Below are 18,292 nucleotides of genomic sequence, written 5' to 3' on the forward strand. Positions count from 1 at the left end.
CCTGTCTTCTATTCCATCGTTGTCGCTAAAAGAAAGAGAACTTGTTTACAACGGCTGTGATAACTTCTCTGTAAGTAGAAAACATAATTCATGGACCTCTCAGATAACTTCAAAACTTTTAACATTAAAGAATGATCATTTCATTAATTCTTCAAAAATTTCTACTACAGAAGGCAGAAGGCGTTTAAGAAGAACATTGACTTGAAGTAACGCTTAACTTTCAGGATTAGCCTTCAAACAAGAACATGAACATCAAATACGAGAACTAACTTTCAGATCTTGGTTTAATTTGTTGTACTTACTAATCTCGATCCACGTCACAAGCATCTCCCCAGCCGTCATTATCTTTGTCATTCTAGCAGAGGAATTCATTCGGTTAACAAAACATAGAGAACTCTGAAGAAGGTGAAGAATATAAATTGAAAGATGGGAAAGGAAGCGCGTAAGGGGAAGTAAAAGAAGATGGAGGTTGAGTTGAATTGTCGACAAGAATGGAATGGAAAAATACGAGGGGAAACAAGAGATTGAATAGGTGGCCCCGGAGCTTATTCGCGATTCAGCTCTGGATTCATAAGCATGAAAGAAATGCGAGAACATCGTAGTTTACTCCCCCTTCCCACACCCAATTTATCAAGTTGTCCTGAAAGTTTCCTGGGGGAAGGGGGGGGGGGGAGGAGGCACTGTTTGATAGAGGTATCATGCCTAAAAACACACAACGATCCAGCCTGGCCTCGAATCCGGACTTTCCATCAGGAATTGGGTGCGAAAAAGAATCAGAGGGCGACAAAAGGAGCAGCATATAAGTAGATGGAAACAGGAGGAACGTATTAACTCTGTTGAACGGCGCACATACTTGATTACTATTGGCTGTGAAGGGGCAGTTATCACAAGCATCTCCAAAGGCATCGCCGTCCTTGTTTGTTTGCTTTCTGTTTGGAACCAGAGGACAATTATCGAAGACATTTCTGAGGCCTACAGGGAAAGAGGAAGGTCGATTAGTGCTTAGAAATATACAGTTTGTTTGTCTGATCTCAAACTTTTGCACCCCTTCCCTTGACATTTGTTGCCAGGAAGGATCAAGACATTTGGATAGGTAGGGGAGCGAATTTCGATTCAGAAAACACAGGCAGTTTTGTTTGATACTACAACCTTAATGAGCGAGGAAATATTTCAAGCCAATTCAATCAATTTTGGATGCTTTAACTTGGGCAGTAAAATGCTCTCAAGTGGTTATTTTATTTGGTTTCAGACGGGTAGTAGAAAAAAAACAACACAGGTCTGATTGAGGAAGGGATGCGCACCCCACCCCCCTCCCCGCCAAACTCTACCCCTGAAGCCGGCTTTTCTTACCATCTCCATCTATGTCAGGGTCACAAGCATCCCCTATCCCATCGCCATCTGCGTCGTTTTGTTCACGGTTAGGAATGTCAGGACAGTTATCACAATCGTTCCCGATCCGGTCACGATCTGAGTCTCTCTGATTTTTGTTGAAAACAAGCGGGCAGTTGTCCTACGAGAGTAAATAAATGTGTTCAGTTCACTAGCTATCTACAAGCCCGAGTATGATAAAATCAGATGACAAGAGTCAGTCAAAAGTTAAGGACAGTTTATCTAATTCGGTGACTACGACAACTGCGGGAAACATGCTTCACAAAATGAGCACTGAAAAGTGGAGTAAATCAAAGCACACGTGTTTTGGAAATTGGCCATGTGATCGGTTTAAAAGAGAGTAAACTCACCCTTACAGTCAATGTAGCTTAAAAAATCTTTAGATGGGGATCGAAGGGACATTCATTCACTTGGCCCAAAAGAGCATGTGTTGGAAAATAGGGTGGGTTTTAATTGGATCCCGAGTCTTGAAAGGTTATTATTTGAGGTTTGATGGCCTGGGCGGAAAATACATATTCGGACTTCCTAAAGTACCCCGCCATCCCCACCCTCTTAAGTGCCCCCGCCCCCACCCCCTCCTCACTCCCTTTCCGTAAAAAATACAATCACTGATAAGTGTTTGCAAGTAAGTGTAAGATGTTGCCAGTTACGTCGATCCAGCACGAGAGACTAAGAGTATCATTCTCTAACATGAACAAAATTAACAATTACCCTGAAATCTGACAATCTGTCACCATCCACGTCCTGTTCACACATATCTCCTCGGCCATTTTTGTTCACGTCTTCTTGTCCAGAATTTGGGACATTTTTACAGTTGTCCTAAAGAATAGAGAATGAATGAGATCAGCTTTGAAAGTGGGAATTGTGGAGCTGCAAGCTCCTTTGAACTGAGGTAATAGGTCATAACATTCTAAACGAATTGACACATTTTCTTGCAAAAAGTGTCCAGGGCTTGAATTTAAGTACACCACGACAGCAACAAGTTTCCACAGGCAGCGATGGTTTAGGTTTTTTTTTTGTCTTAGTGGTTTTACCTTCGCACAGCGAGGATCTCCAGTACAGTTCAACTCCTCATCCGGGACTCCGTCCATATCCTGGTCAACATCACACACGAATCCATTCCCAGCCAGGCCTGGCTTACACTGTTAAAAGGGGAATATCAATGTTAAGATCAACAAGGGTTATGAGAGGAGCAATGAACTTGGACAGATCAGCGCAGTGTCGCCCTTTATATACAAGAAGTAAGCCTGGGTAGAAGTAACCGCGAGCAAACCGAAGCAAGCTAGCATTCTTCACAAAATGTGCTCTTGAGCATTTATCAATTAGCGCTATGTTTTGTTATTCTGCCTGCTATAAATCAGCTTTATTAGGGACCTTTAGCAAAGCACGACGGGGACGGCAACGAGGACGTGGCAAAGCGAAAGAACTAATGGGTAGAACAATAGCCAGCACGTGCGTTTTAAAACTTTGTACATTTGAAGCCGTCCTCTGCAAAACAACAACGGGAAATCGCCAGAATTTGCGTCTTGCGAACGGAAACCGAGACGGCAATTTTTTTAAATTTCCATTTGGAACTCAACACTGCTTATGTAAGTTATGCTGAAGTTAAGGTGTGGCACCGTAAGTGACGGTAGGTACATGCAGCCACTTTCGAAATTTTAACTTACAATAGAAAATCATTTCTTAATCGATGTCTTCCCTTGTGTTGCCGCCCTGACCGCTCAAGGTCTCTATTAACCCGATGCCATCAACTGTGCCGTACTGCTCGAGCCTCGGCTAACCACAGTTTTGGGTTTATAACCATAATCATTTGGAAACAACCAACCAAACACACGCACACAAGCAATTAGTTGCATCAGAGTTAGTCATGTTTCGAACGACTCAAACCCCGACCTTAACTCTTTACCAGGATCTTTTCTTCTTTTTTTTTCCCTTGAACATGAAATTGGCCAAGCCCATTTATGGGCAAGAAAAGTACCAACAATTTAGAACACCATGAAAAAAAAAATCATTAAAAAAATAAATTTCAAGACAGTTTCTCGTACCCTGCACTCATAAGCTGCGCCTTTCTTTGTTGGTATACATTCCGCTCCTTTGCCGCAAGGATTTGTTTTGGGATCACCAGAACAAAACTGGACGCGAACACATTCACTGTAAGGATCTCCGACATATCCATCTCGACAGGCACCACAAGAAAAGCTCCCCTGAAAAACGAAATATAGATTAATCAGCAAAAGCGCGATCTATAAATCAACTCCCATCGAAAGATAATGAAGAAACTCAAAATTTTAACCATTAGCCGTAAAAGTCATCACCACATTAAGATCCTCTAACAACAATGTGAATGACGTTGTCAATAATAGTAACTTACCTGAGTATTAATGCATTTGGAAAAAACGGAGCAACCACCATTTCTTCCGTCATTGCATTCATCTACGTCGTGACAAAGCTGGTGGTGAAAAATTCCAATATACCATTAGTTCGGCCAAATATTTAACCAGCAAAGCGCGATGGGTATTGGAAATACTTTCAAAAAAGAATGAAAGGTAAATTGAGAGCCGCAGTAAATTGGAGATGACTTTTTGAGCGTTTGTAGTTTGTTAAAATTGCAAAAAATTGAAAATTCACTTTACCTGTTTGATATGTTCAGCAAAGTCTCTGCCGATGCCCACGGTAGAATTACCCAGAAATCCTTTAGGGCACGCACTGCACTCAAAGCCCGGCTGGAGATTGGTGCAAGTCGCATGCGGTGAACAGGGTGAATACAAACACTGACGAGAAAACAGAATAACGAAATGAAAATGAAGTTACTTCCTCTACCGTAGGTATGTAACATCGTAACACATCCTTGGTTATGATGCACATAACAGCAATTAACTTTTCTGTTTTTTAGGCAAGTGGAGGAAAGATAGCGCAAAGCGAAAGCCAGGCTAAGGAGAGAGCATGGAGCGAGTCAAGCCTCTCACCTGTAAACGTAAAAAATTGGCGTCCATTCAGCAGATTACCTGAGTTGCATCACTGTGCACGCGAAAATTTTCTGAAGACACTATTTACAAGATTATATAAGGATACGCTTGGCCGTCACTTAATAACTGAAAAAAATTTGGTCTGAAAGTTTACTAAGGTGTTGCTTTTTTATCGTTTCTGAATAGTTTTGTTTAAGTAATAGACCGCGCACTTTCGATCAGTTTGCCGGCGTAATAACTCACGCGGGATGTCGGGAGAACGAGAGAAAAGGATACAAGTAAATCACCCGCCTCGAGCACGTGATTTCCAATCTTTTTTCGAGTACTCTCGACATACCAAGAGGGGTTGTATACGCTGGCAAACCGTTAGAAGTTGTGTTCTATTGCTTCTGTAAAATTTACTTCCATTTTCTATGGGTTTACCGATGTCATAAACGACAGGTTTTAAACCAATCAGAGCCCTCGTACTATCTCATTATTCCCTGAATGCTTCCGGTTTCGGCTTAGAATTTGAGCGTTTTTGGTTTAATCGAAACTGCGTAATACTTCGGTTGAATGTTTGCTCAGGCACAGCAAATTGTGGTGTAATGTTAAAAAAATAATAAGCGAAAAGAACAAAGCAAGACGAAACAAAACAAACACAGTATAATTAAAATCTGACCAATCCGCTGTAATCATAACTTAAAGCAAATGTAGGTCCTTACGAACTAGGTTCTTAAAAAAATCTCTGAGACGAGTATATAGATTCCTTTATAACTAACTTTCACTGAGTTATTGATCTTCCTTGAGATCTTTCATTACTTGCTACCGTGCAAGATAAATTCAGTCCACTCCACCAGCGCCGTGATTTATTATAACAGAGAGAGAAAATATCAAAGCGAAAAGAAAAGCGCTATTAAAAGTTCGAGATAATCTACGTTATATAAAATAGATCCGGCGGAATTAAAGAAAACATCATTATTGACAAATTGGAGACAATAATTTTTGCTAATTGAGAACAGGGTCAGTAAATCGTTTCTAATTTCCACGGTAGCATTTGGCTCCTGGAGTAATTCCTGCTAATTGTATTTGCCATAATATTTGCTCTGTTTAAGCTTTATCAGCCGGCTTCAAAAGAGAATGCTTTGTTTGAAAACCGGCTCGCCGTTTTGACCCGCGAGAAAACCTGTTGTCATTTGTGTAAGCTTGTGTGTCCCAAGAAAATCAAAAAAAGAAGTTTTCTGGCGCTTTGCTTTGTTTTTGGTCTACTTTCGGTATCTACTTTGGTATTTATCGCTATGAGACTTGTGCTCAGGCGAACTACTATCATTCTAGCGTTTTTGGTCCTTTTCATTGCAGTTGGGAACATTTTCGTGTTGGTTTATCATCAACATGCAAAATCATTAGTTCATAACGGTAACCGAACTGTAACTGTTGTCATTGAAGAAAAAGCGCCAAGTAGGTATAGTTTTCTCAAAGCTCTTCAAATGGAGATAAAAGAAACGTTCAGAAGATATGAAGCTAACAAAGAAACTGTCGGTAAAGCTTATCAACAAGCTGGAATTTATCAGAAAAAAGGCAGATATAGGAGAAACTCCACCGCCTTTTCTGATTGTGAACCCACACCGTTCCTCTTGATTGAGGTTCATACAACGCCGAAGAATTTCATGGAAAGAGAAGCCATACGTTTAACTTGGGGGCGACCACAAAACTTTATCAATGTAGCAAATGCAGGGGAAGAATTAGTTCCAAGGTTAGTATAAATCCTGTAAAAGCGAGGTCAAAGCGAGTCGATAAAAACGTTTAATTTTGCCTGGTAGAAACCTACATGAGTTTTTGCCTAAGGCCTTTTGGTGTAAAATCTATTTAAGATTCCGTGGCTAGTTTGTTTCAACATCTAAATTTGTGTTGTTAAATGGGGGTAATTTGTTGCAAAGTACCGGTTCAATTATGATGAATTTTCAAATCACACGAGTAGATGAACAAAAGTTTCAATTTCCTGTTCACATATTTCGTCTAGTACGTGTCTTCACTGGAAAAGAGTAGGTCATGACAGTTCCCCAGATTGTGTGAAAACTTATCTTCAATTTCATTGTAATTTCTGTCAATATTTCGGTAAATCTCGTTACGTCTGTGACTTTGGTTGAAATGAATTAATAAATTTCCTTCAATTAAACAACCAAACCCGTAACATGCCAAAGCTGTTTTCTTTTTATTAGACATCGTCACATGAAGCCATTTGGGCCATGCATGTGCGATCGGGGGAAAAGGGCCATTCTGCACGTACCAAAAAAACTCTGATAGGAAAATAAATGAACGGGAAAAATTAAACTGTGTCTGAGATTTGCTCTTCACTTCGCTTCATGTTTCTTGTCTTGCTCGCTTTAGTTTGTGGAAAACGGTTTTCCTCATTGGACATACGCAGAACGAGCGCTTAGACGAGCTGCTTGAAGTCGAGGCAAATCACCACAAAGATATGATATTTGGGAACTTCATCGATTCGTACCGAAATTTATCAAGAAAAATGGCTTTTGGAGTTGAATGGGCGTCTAAACACTGCCAGGCCAGGTACGTCTTGAAGACAGATGACGACTCGTTCGTCAACCTACGGGAGGTTATTAAATTGCTCAAGAAATATGACCGTATTTACTCAAGAACTAGCACTCTTTACGTTGGGGCTGCGCTCATTGCTAGGGAACCCTATCGGGATGAAGGGAGCAAGTTTTATGTGTCGAAAAAAGAGTATCCCGAGCCGACATATCCACCGTATGCATCCGGGGCAGGTTACGTGTTTAGCGGAAACCTGCTGAAAAACCTTTCGACAGCTTTGAAAGTTGTCAAGTTGTTTCCAAATGAAGACGCCTGTTTCGGAGCTTTAATGCAGTACATCGGAGTCAGTTTACTAAACAATGACAGATTTATTCCATTCTCAACGAGAGTAGCTGTTTATCGCAAGGAAGGGGGATACAGTTTGTGCAAGTTTAACAGTCCTCTAGTGATCCATCGAGTTTCCGGAAAACTTCAAATTCAAACTCATTTTAATGTCTTGGTTTTAGAGCATGTACCGACCATTTGCCATCACATCAAGCATGGAATAGGCGAAGATGATAACTTCGTTTATTTTGAAAATGATTATGAAATATCTTAAGGTGAATTGAAATTCAGTGGTGAAGCGGTAATATTTTTTTCGGTTTGTCTCTCCTAAATATGGGTCCACATCTTTTAATTAATCGACCTAGTTCTCAGCAGTACCTTCGATGCGATGGTCAAAAATATGTATTCATTAAAAAACATGTGCAACTTACTCAAAAAAATGTTCGCGTAATGTTATTTACTACTATCTATTTAGAGGCAATGTTAATTGCTTTTTATGTTGATGATTTTACCAGTGAAATCTTATTTTACTTTGGCTAGGCTGGTTTGAAATGTATGCAATATTTAGGATTATTGCTAGGTCGGATTTGGATTTCAATAAAGTTGAGATTTTAAAAAAATACATTAGTACCTGAGACATAATCCGCATAAAGCTGCGAGTGTCAAGATCGTGGAGTCTCAAATGCCTAGTTCTTCCTGTTTTTTTTTTTTTTTCTTTAAGCTTTTATTTTCAAATAAACACAAGTAAAAAAAACGAGCCACAATGGTTTTTGAAACACTGCATACTGCAGGAGAGACCCTCATTTTCAAATAACAAAGGAATGGATTCATTTTCCCGGTGAAAAAGCAAAAAGCAGGCAATGTAAGCTCTCAAGGTCAACGAGAATGGAAGGTTTACAAATGCTTTGTGTTCCAAATTAAGGAACTAATTTTGTTTTGATTTTATTCTTTTTTATTTTTCTACGGATCTGTCTTCGGACCAATCAATCGGCTTTGTAAGAATATTGTTAAGGTAATGATATTGTTTATGCTCTCGTAAAATATTGACGGCATCAGTTGGAAAAATATGTTGAAAGACGAGAAAGAAACACTGTTATAAGCACAGCAAGTTTTTCGAAAAGGATCGTTGCCTTGATACGCACCGTATACCAGTACCTTCTCAAATAAACCAGCATTTACCCCACGCTGTTCCAGATTCGGGTTAAAATTCCTTGGACTCTCCATAGTGACCCAAGAAACAGTAGTAAAACCATTTTTAATCAAGGTTCATACCAGTTCGGCTAGGAAAACCTAATTGTCCCGAGTTTTTGATTCACTCATTTAATTCTTTCGTTGCCAGTTTCCTGGGGAACAAAATTTTTTCTCGAACCCAGCTTACAGATATGGCTGTATCTTCTCAGCGGCAAGTCTTACCCACCCATAAACCATATATCGTTTTTCTCAGGAAGATAATACTTCCTTGCGGAAAACCTTTAAGAGTTCTTTTATGCTACCATAAAAAATTTTGAGCCTATTAAAGTTTGAAGGAAAAAATTGTTTCATGTTCGATGTATCTGAAGGGCAATGCAGGAGTAACTCAAAGTCGTTCCAATCTCATTTTGGTCTGCGTTGGTAACACGTTATGAATCGATAAAGACTCGTGGAGAAAATTTAAAAAGAGCAAAACGCTTTCGGTAGAACGTCCGAGAAGGAGACGACCGTCTCACTATATATTGGCTCCAAAAGGTTTTAACCACAAAGAAAACTAAAGCACATTTTGAATCGCGTTTACTGAAAGATTTAAATCAGTCAAAGGCTAACGTTCTGCCGTTGTTGTGTGTTTAGTGAGTATATAAAACAACAGATCTTTGTTAATTTACCTCATCAACGTCATCACACCTCATTCCGTTCCCAGCGTATCCTGGCGGACACTCGCCACACTTGAACCCGAGCCCGTCATCAGGCGTGTTCACACATTCGACAAACGGGAAACAAGGCTTCAGGGAACACTTGTCTTCTGAGATATGAAACCAAAATCAGGGAACCATAAATCAACGAAACGTTTCTGTAAGCTCAAAACACTATAATGTATGAAAGTCAATCGCTGTGTAACTTAAAAAACAAATGCAAAGTTTTGGGGCTGATTTCCTCATCTCGAACATTTTGAATTGATGTAAAGTATAAAGACGTAAAAACCGACTCTCTTGGCAAAAGTTTTATCGAAGTGGTTATCTATTTTAATCTTAGTTGTTAAGCTGCTATCATTACCATTTCCCCTTCCTGGAGAGAAAGCCCTGCTGGAGCAAACACCGTTTTCAAGAGTTTTCTTAATAGACGTCAGGTCGTCAGACTAGAAAACAAATGGGACAAAAAATATAACTTAAGTTAATCCAAGGCTTCACTGAGGACGCTTTGTGTTGCAAATTCCAAGCCTTTGTAAGGAGCGTAATTCTTTTAAATCTTAAGCTGACTTAACCACCCCTCAGTTCTCTTAAAGAACTATAGTTTCAAGTGATCATTTAGAAACGTTCTTGGCAAGCTCGTTCCCAAGGCCTTTTCCCTTAGTGGGGCGGGGAAAAGGCCCTGGCAACGAGGTTGACGTTCTTGGCTAACCTGGGACTGCAATCTCTCCTTCACATCCAGCAGAGATTTCTGAAGACTCTCTTCTCGTCTTTGTGCCTCTTTCTGCATGTTAACAAGGACCATCATCAAATCTTGAGTGGAATACTGCAAAGAAGGAACTCCAGGGACTGCCACCGATGCCGTCCTAGTCTGGCCTCTAATCTGCGGTGAGTGAAGAGAACCTTACAAAGAAAAGAAAAATACGTTTTGACGCGCACACCTGTCGATAACATGGCTAATTGGAATATGAAGGGTTGGATTCCTTATGGAGGATTCAGTTCATTTCTTGGTCCCGTGTTCATGATGAGGCCAAAATCTACTCTCCTTCTCTATTGACTCGCATAAAGCTTTTTACATTTCTGATCCTGGATGGCATGAGCAGGGCACGTGTCACCTATGGAGCTTGTTATGAACTAGCTCACAATAGAGTCTCTGTGGCTTGGTGGTAGGGCATCAGAGCACAAAATCCGAGGGTCCGGAGGTTCGACTCCTCGCGGGAGACTAAGATTGTTTTCTTTGTCCCAAGTTCGCGCCAGACAAAGCCATAATTATGGAAAAAAAACAATGGATATCAGCAACCATAGTACATGTGTAACGAACGTTACTGATGCAGAAGTTACCAGCAGAAAAGACTTCTCCTTCATCCTCTTGCAAATCGGATGGACTGGGAGACGGACAAGTTGTACTGTTCATCAACTCTTCCACTTGCTTGTTAAACACAAACTTGACGTTTTGAAGGCTTCCCTTGAAAAACAAATCAAATAATCGTTACCTTTTTATGTGTTGTAGAGTGTATCAGTTCATTGAAAAATCAATCCTGAATGGAATGAGGAAGCACTGTACTGCTCAAGAAAAAAAAAAAAAAAACGAAACAAAGACCCTGGCGTGAGGCTTGTTTTTCAAAAGAACTGGCAGTTGCTGTTCGTATACGTGTAGTTTTCTTAAACTCAGAGAGAAGTATCTCCTTTTGCAGCTTATTTAATCAATGTATAAAAAAACAGTTATTGAATTCGGTTTTCGAATAATATCATGAATCATCAAACTTCGTGTCTCAGACCTCGGCATTGGTAATTCATGATATCATGCTCAACCTCATCCAATAATTGCTTAATTAATACCTTCCAAATCAGCGTTGCACTGTCTATCTTTCCACTTCTCCTCCCAAATAGGAACACGATATCTTGAGATATTTTTGGGGAAGATGGGACAAGATCCTCTATCTCCGTTAACAACTTCCTTCGACTCAGCATCTTGCAATCCACGTACAGATCGGCAGATGTTTTCTTGGGATGACTGTGCGGGAAAATGTGCAGCGCGATTTTATGCCATTTACCATCAGATAACGCTCCGATACGGTGAAATGAAGCTTCCCGGATTTTTAACTCTGATGTTTGGTAGGTGATGCCCAGCCGACAAGTCCGATAACAACTTATCCACACGGATAGTAGAGTTTTCCCTAAATCGAAAATTGAATCGGTTAACTTATTGCCTTCGAAATCTTGACTGTCGCATTTTGTTATAGATTCAAAGTTACACTTCAATGTCAATTTTTTTAGCAATATTATTTTTCTTTTGCGGCAACTCCCATTTACTGAAAAGAAAAAATAATGCTTTTAAATAGCTACTAATTTCTTGTTCACTGTTTACTTTGTGGTGAAATGAACAGTATTTTCTATCTATCTTCTCCTTCTTCTGTATTTCAATGTAAATTAAAGCGAAGGATGTACAATAAAATAGTGACAAATAAAACCAACTGTAAACATAAAACAGTGAAATTTGTGCCCATATAGAAAACCCTATGAACTCTGTCCAAATTTAGTAGTTGAAGAGCATTATGTATGCGACGGTTATATTGTTTAAAAATTACTTTTCTGCCTTTGATTCTTAGGGTTAGATCTCTTGACATTAGAATCGAACGCGTCCGCCAAAGGCGATTACTAAGATAAACGAAAGGACTAACAAAACTTAACTGTAGCCTGTCATATAATACAAAAAAAGAGTGATGGCAAACAACATACCTGTGATCTTGGACTCCATCGAGAAGAGTGTTCCGTGAGAAAAATCTTTGACCCTCAAGTTTGCGACGACGAAAATTTGTCTGTATTTCATCAACATACGTCTGATTGTGTCTAAACCTTGGCTTGACAATTCCATTCTTGGAAAGTGTTTTCCGATCTTAAAAGCATCACCAGTCTCTTGAGTAAGGCCCTGGACCTGTTTTATGCCTTCCGTGTTGGAATTGATACCAAAAACCTCAAATAGGTCTATCTCCGCTGCAGAAATACGATAAAATGGTTAATGAATGGAAATAAAAAAAAAATGGGAGAATGGAACACAGGAACGTATGAGCTACACGCGTTTAACGTAAAAGCGACAAAAATTGCAACAAAAGGCACGGTGAGCAAGCTGAAGTCGACGTCCCCATACTAAGCGATGCTGAAAAAACTTATCGACCGTTCGGTGGTCTGTGGTGAATAACCGTACCGAATGACCTTTTTTCCTTCCTAACAACATCGGTACTGTGACGTCACTGAGTTTATTGGTATTTCACGTGATCTGATTGGTCAGAACAAATACATATTTTCTTTCATTTCACATGTTTATAATTGGTATTCAGTACTCTGTAGTTACGTTAACAACACAGACATAAGAACATATGGACATATTCACATCAAAATTGACCGTCGTTCATTTCAGCACGCGCACGCCACTTACACGTGCGACGCTGCGGTAGTCGCACGATCCTTTACACGTGACAGCGCTCTTTTCCTCTGGGAATGAGCAAAAGAACTCACATGCAGGAGAAGACAATGTGTCAGCAGATCAGGTGCAGTACAGTAAAAACCCGCAAGTAAGAACCTACATTTTTAGGAGTTAGCCTAAACAGGTTCTTATATAAATGGTACTTAACAAAATTTTAGGCTATTTAGGTTCTTAAAACAGGTTCTTAAAACAGGAGAAAAACACACCTGCATAACAAGTTGGTAATTGTCCTATATTTTGTAACTACATATTTTGCACTCATTTTTCTTAAGAAAATCATGTTTTACAGCAATGGCAGTCTGTTTTTTCTTCGATTATGATTACAGTAAATAATTTCAGTGTACCTGTAATGTACTATATGATTTTAGAAAATAAGAACCTATTTTAATTTTCTTAGGCTAAATAGGTTCTTGTTTATAGGGGGTATAAATGGCAAATTTTAGGCTAACAGGTTCTTAATTTTTAGGTTCTTACTTGCTGGTTTTTACTGTATCAAAAAGGAGTCGATACTTCTCGCTAGGATCGATATTTCTCAATCTGACAACGGTATCTCTGGTATCAAATACTTGGCATCGACATAAGCCCACTGTTATTTTTTTCTAGTCTTTTCTTTCAAAATTAGTGGCAATTGGGAGAAAAAATTACCTATCAAATTGGAAAGGAAAGAAAATAACAAAATAACTAATACAGCAGAAAAAAAAAAGACGAATGGGGTATAATGAGCGGCAACATATTCATCACCGCCCATAATTTTTGAGTACATCATACATCGCGCACTGGTTTTTGCCTAAACTAGAAGAGAGAACCTGACTTAACTGAATCATTTTGCTTGAACTTACCCGCCGTCGCCGGAGTCAGGCGAGTCAACAAGACCGTTGCAAATACACAACATAATAGAAGGTGAATAGAGAACATCCTTACTGATCAATTAGAGCGGCTTCAGAGTCTGAAAAAGAAGACAAATGAGAATTGATTTCCGTTTTAATTGGAGTGGTAAAATTTAACAACCTTGAATTACCCCTTTTTGTCATTAGGGCGCCCAGTAGATGTTTGAATACATACATGCACGCTGTGTTTTCGATTAAAATCACAGTGAATCTGGCCTTAAATTCAGCTGTGTAGTTTGGCCATTTTTTGTTTTAATAAACTATCACTCCTCTACGGGTCTCTCTCTCTTACTATATTTTTGACGACGTCCGATTCACTGACCAAACATAGATTTTTCTACAACGTGACTGCTACCTTGAAGGGTTTCATCACAAAAGTCGTTTCCCAGTTTGATCACGTTCCAGAAGTGACTGACTTGCGATAACGTTTTGGTTGCTATCAGACCTAGTGCAAACAATTAAAGGAATTCAAACGAGACCAGAAAACGAAGACTCCACGACCACGCCGTAATCACGGAGACCTACTCTGTATAACTGTGTCAAACTCTGGTGTGACTGATAGCTTAGAGGACACAATGTTTTCAGAACTGACACGAGATCTCATTTCAAACGTATCAAACTTTGAAAATATTTCAAACGCGAGTGAAACTTCATTCATCTCCATCAACAAGTCAGTGACAAGCTTTCTCTTTACGAGTAAAAGTCAAGAAAGGGAGGGAATCCCTCTCTTTGACAAGTCAGTAAAGAAATTATCATCTGAAAAATCCCAAACAAAGCAGCATCCCCCTAAGGTAGAAGGAATATAGAATATAACACTCTTGACCCCCTTAGGTATGCACCTGCAGCCAATCAGATTGCCAGATAAATGCATACAGCCACAGGTGACTTAACTGCGATATGTTGCAAAAGTATTTTACTCAATATTGTTATCATGCAACATGATTTCACAGGGAAAACAGTTGTATTCAAAGACGAAAAGATGTCAGAATTGCAACTTCGTAACGATTAATTTGGTTTTCGTTTCTACTTGTTTTTCTTGTGGATGTACTTTCCCAAGAAAGAGCAGAAGATTTAAAACCGCCAAAATCGTCGCCATGCATCGACTCAAAAACCACACCATGCAGAGACAAAGGAACGGTCGATTACAGCTAGTTCAATCTTTTTTTTTTTTTAAATTCCGAACATTTTTCGGTTTCCAAAACTTAAAAAAACTTCAGAAGGAACACTTTGGCTTCAAACTCATTCGCTTACAATATGATTTCTACTCGTGCGAAGCTGTTTTTCTCAAATTCACATCATTTTATCCTATCTCACAGTCAGACATCTGAACGTGTGATTTTAGATTATCAACAAGCATTTGTGAAAGGCTAAAGGTTATCAGCGTTGGGATAATTACCTCAAAAGTGGGCAATGCTATCAGAAAGTTAAAGTTCCTTGTATGAATAACTCGGTCTTTTTAACTGACTCTTAGAGAATTTGATTTTTTTAGCCTGATAACGAGTTAAGGAACTTTGATGTACGCCATGTGCTGATTTAAGGTCAATTAACATCATTTAGAGATCAAATCTTGTAGACCAATTAAACTCGAAGACATAAAGAAATGGTGCACATAGCTGATCGTCGCTTCTTTCATGGCTATAATTCGCCATCAGTCGTGCGCGGATATTAGCTCGCAAGCGACACCTGTAAGAAAAGTTTAAACAGTAGTGTAATTTAGACAGGTTTACAGCCACAATAATCCGTAGGAGAAGACGAGACATGAAATTTTTTTAGCTCCTTGAGTTCTCAGTACTAGCATTGTGACTAGACTAGCTTAACCTAAGGTCTTTTCGTGACTTCACGCTTGCTAAGAGCGCGTAAATGAAAAGGACGGCGTGTTTTGTTTGTTTTTTTTTTTTTAGCTAGTCGGACCTAAATGTCGAGGATTCCAATTGTTATTTTCTCGTTTAGGAGTTTGGCGGGTCAACGTATCTCCTCTAGCTTTGAATTTAGCATCGACTATACACGACTGCCATGGGGATAGTGCTGGCAAATTGTCTACCATCTAAATATGAGTTAAAATTCCGTTTTCATTCTAATTGGAAAGAAAATTCAAACGAGATCTATTTACCGTAATCACCTTTTACATCGGCAGTCAAGGATCCAAAAGCTTTTGCCACGTACCGCAATACATGTACAACGGCAACTGTTTCCTACCTGTTACCCGATCAAATCAACAGTTTTGTGATTGTCTGGCTCTGTTTTCCTTTCCTTTTGAAGACAACCACTTTATTAAAAATCTAATTAAGCAATAGTCATTCTTCCTAGAGGTTCTGCTTTGTTCTTACTTTTATTCTGTGAATTAAACTCCTTTGTTAAACCATTTGGTTAAACATAACTCAGAGAACCGCCGACTTAAATTATAGTAGATATACCGGCGCTTTTATGACTTCTTAGCTCAAAAGAATTATCTAGCTCGGTTTTTGAGCAGAATCATACAACATGAAGTGGTCAAACTTTTCATGCGTTTGAACCGTTTTGTTTGCTAATTAACACTTAACGACAAGGAAAGTTCTGCTGCACACTTGAGTATACAAGAGTAAAAGACCAACACTGAAATAAAGCCATGTACGTCATACCTAAAGGATCCTTCGCCACAACACCGAGTTTTTCTTACCTTTAGGGCGTTTATGTAAACCATGCGGTAATCCGCTGCATCTTACTATCTGTTTGAACCTCAATTAAAGTAACTGCCCTGAAGGACTGGATCCTGTAGCAATACTTATCTCATGATTAGCTGCAAAGAGTTATCATGTACATGCTATTGTGTGCAGTACATTTGTCATCTGATTGATTTTTTTTCTTTTTGTGCCAGGCTTAATAACGACAATTGAAAAACTGTTTTCTTTTCAGAACCCTTCAAAGCTCTTTCTTCAAAAGTTTGGCTTCACAATAGTGCCCAGCTCCAATCATGCATGCACACTATTTGCCTTCAGGCAACGCTATGAGACCGTGGGATATTGATATTTTTCATATTTCTTTTTGATTATTTTTGAGGTCGAAAAAAATCTTTCTTTCCGCTCTTAAAATAACCTTAATTGCGGTCAACATTCTGTTGAGATCATTCGCAACTAAATTGACTCAGTTTAATTCTCTCTCTCTCCCTCCCTCTCTCTCTCCCCCCTCTTGCTACTTTGATCAACATGATGTATTGATCCCACGAAACTGAAGGTTTTCAGATAATTTTATGTACTTGGACGAGAAAACGTTTGCATTATGCATAGTTAATAGAGGGGACAACCTCTATTAATTATGCATTATGGCAATAAACCTAAACTTTTCTAGAGAAACTTCGTTTTCCCACAGGTTATTTCCATAACGAAAGAGAAGGTTTAAACATTGCAATCACTTCGTCACAGAGAGTTTCTTCGACAAGCTCGTGACTCGTCAAGCAGTAATATAAACACGAGCTTACAACGAAAGACCACCAAGTGTAATTAAGCCCCTGTTTGAAGAAAAAGCTTCCAGAAGAAACAAATCGTCACAAGTGTGTTGACATAACCTGTCGACCGGAAATGAGTCTGAAACCTCCCAAAAAAAAAAAATCACATCCTCTATCTTTTATCACGAAGTTCTCGGAGATACCGCCAAATTTTGAGCCTTTGTGATGTGCTGGCAATTTGTACTGCTCAATGTAGTTTGAAAGTCGCATCACTCACTCGAATGGTGAATTTTGTTCTGGCTTCGATGAGACATATGTGATTTCACAGAATGTTTACCTTCAGCTCATTAACGCTCGTTTGTAAAAATTGACGGCAGCTGCTGTACATGACGTTAATTGAGCGAGAAGCTGAGAAAGACGTACTTTCCTATTCTCATGTCACTAGAGAGTCAAAGAATCTACATTTCATTAGAACTTGGGAACTTTATTTGTCCTTTTTGTGACTGAGATCATGCACTAAAGAGGGAAACATTTTGAGATACGCGTCAAGAGTCAAAGCGATTTTAAACTATTAGCAAATTTCTCAGATGTATGCAAAACTTTGCGCATAAGAATTTAACAACAGCACATTGAGAATGCGTCAGTGCCTTCACGAAATTCTAAGACAAATGCGGCGCGGCCGTTCGCAAAGTCAGCTTCAGCACAGTTAAAGGGTTTTCGAAAGGCAGCTCTACAGGTTTACAGCATTTAGCGCCTATCGATAGATCTGATTAAGAACAAACCATTCTGGGATCTAATTACACAGATAAGAATGTTAACTTTTCAATCTTTTTGTTTCGTATTACGTAAGGTTAAAAGTTCGACGTGTAAACTGGGAAGAAAGCACGTTACACATTACTATGTAGACGCTCAAAGTTCACTGAACAAAAATTAGTCATGTTGTGACGAAAAGAAAACAATTTTTGATTGCTGCTTACCTTCAGAGCTGACGTAAGTTTGAGATACAAAGATACAAATGCGACGCGAATGCTCTGGTGACACCAAAACCTTAATTTCCAGCTTGATAAAGGAGAGCGAGACCACTGTTTCCCTGTCTCGATTACACGACTTCGATTTACGTGCGTTGCGCAAACGCAGCCGAAGCTTAACGAATGAAGTGTGAGAAATCAACTCGAGCGTGAAATGTCAAAGAAATAATGCATACAACTTATGGGATAGTCGGACTTCCGACAGCTCTTAGAATAATGCAAATATTTATGATTTTTGAAACACAAGGATAAATCTGATACTGCAAGAAAAAAACAATGGAAGTTTTGACAGTTTAAATTTAATATATTAGAATTTCCTTATAGTGAAACCACTTGAAAGTTTGTAAACTTTTATCAGTGAGCTTCCTGGAAATGGAAATTATT

At 39.1% G+C, this 18,292-nt stretch overlaps 2 protein-coding genes across 4 annotated transcripts in view; one reads left to right on the forward strand and one right to left on the reverse strand.

Annotated features, from left to right (window-relative positions):
- LOC111321676 (cartilage oligomeric matrix protein) overlaps positions 1-18,035 on the reverse strand; it is a 23,531-nt gene extending 5,496 nt beyond the window's left edge. Inside the window, exons 1-17 of one of the 3 annotated variants that reach the window (XR_015999632.1) lie at positions 17,858-18,017; positions 13,412-13,518; positions 11,828-12,082; positions 10,928-11,265; positions 10,430-10,553; positions 9,801-9,991; positions 9,456-9,537; positions 9,068-9,204; positions 4,023-4,160; positions 3,761-3,838; positions 3,435-3,593; positions 2,424-2,531; positions 2,101-2,208; positions 1,351-1,510; positions 854-972; positions 303-355; positions 1-25 (exon numbers count right to left, since the gene is read on the reverse strand). The exon at positions 1-25 is cut by the window's left edge and continues 61 nt beyond it. Coding sequence is in view for 2 of the 3 variants with exons in the window: in XM_022924625.2 (XP_022780360.2) it covers positions 1-25; positions 303-355; positions 854-972; positions 1,351-1,510; positions 2,101-2,208; positions 2,424-2,531; positions 3,435-3,593; positions 3,761-3,838; positions 4,023-4,160; positions 9,068-9,204; positions 9,456-9,537; positions 9,801-9,991; positions 10,430-10,553; positions 10,928-11,265; positions 11,828-12,082; positions 13,412-13,487 (2,151 nt within the window). In the remaining variant the exon portion in view is untranslated. Of the gene's footprint in view, positions 26-302; positions 356-853; positions 973-1,350; positions 1,511-2,100; positions 2,209-2,423; positions 2,532-3,434; positions 3,594-3,760; positions 3,839-4,022; positions 4,161-9,067; positions 9,205-9,455; positions 9,538-9,800; positions 9,992-10,429; positions 10,554-10,927; positions 11,266-11,827; positions 12,083-13,411; positions 13,519-17,857 lie in introns of all 3 variants that reach the window. The other 2 variants (XM_022924625.2, XM_088755888.1) reach the window with 2 other exon arrangements.
- LOC148732041 (beta-1,3-galactosyltransferase 5-like) lies at positions 4,902-7,960 on the forward strand. Its single transcript, XM_088755890.1, has 2 exons — positions 4,902-6,087; positions 6,723-7,960. Exons 1-2 carry the CDS (start codon positions 5,633-5,635, stop codon positions 7,480-7,482), a joined length of 1,215 nt encoding a protein of 404 aa, XP_088612016.1. The 5' UTR covers positions 4,902-5,632; the 3' UTR covers positions 7,483-7,960.
- Positions 18,036-18,292: the final 257 nt, after the last annotated feature.

Source organism: Stylophora pistillata, chromosome 4, assembly GCF_964205215.1.
Source record: "Stylophora pistillata chromosome 4, jaStyPist1.2, whole genome shotgun sequence".
NCBI lineage: Eukaryota > Metazoa > Cnidaria > Anthozoa > Scleractinia > Pocilloporidae > Stylophora > Stylophora pistillata.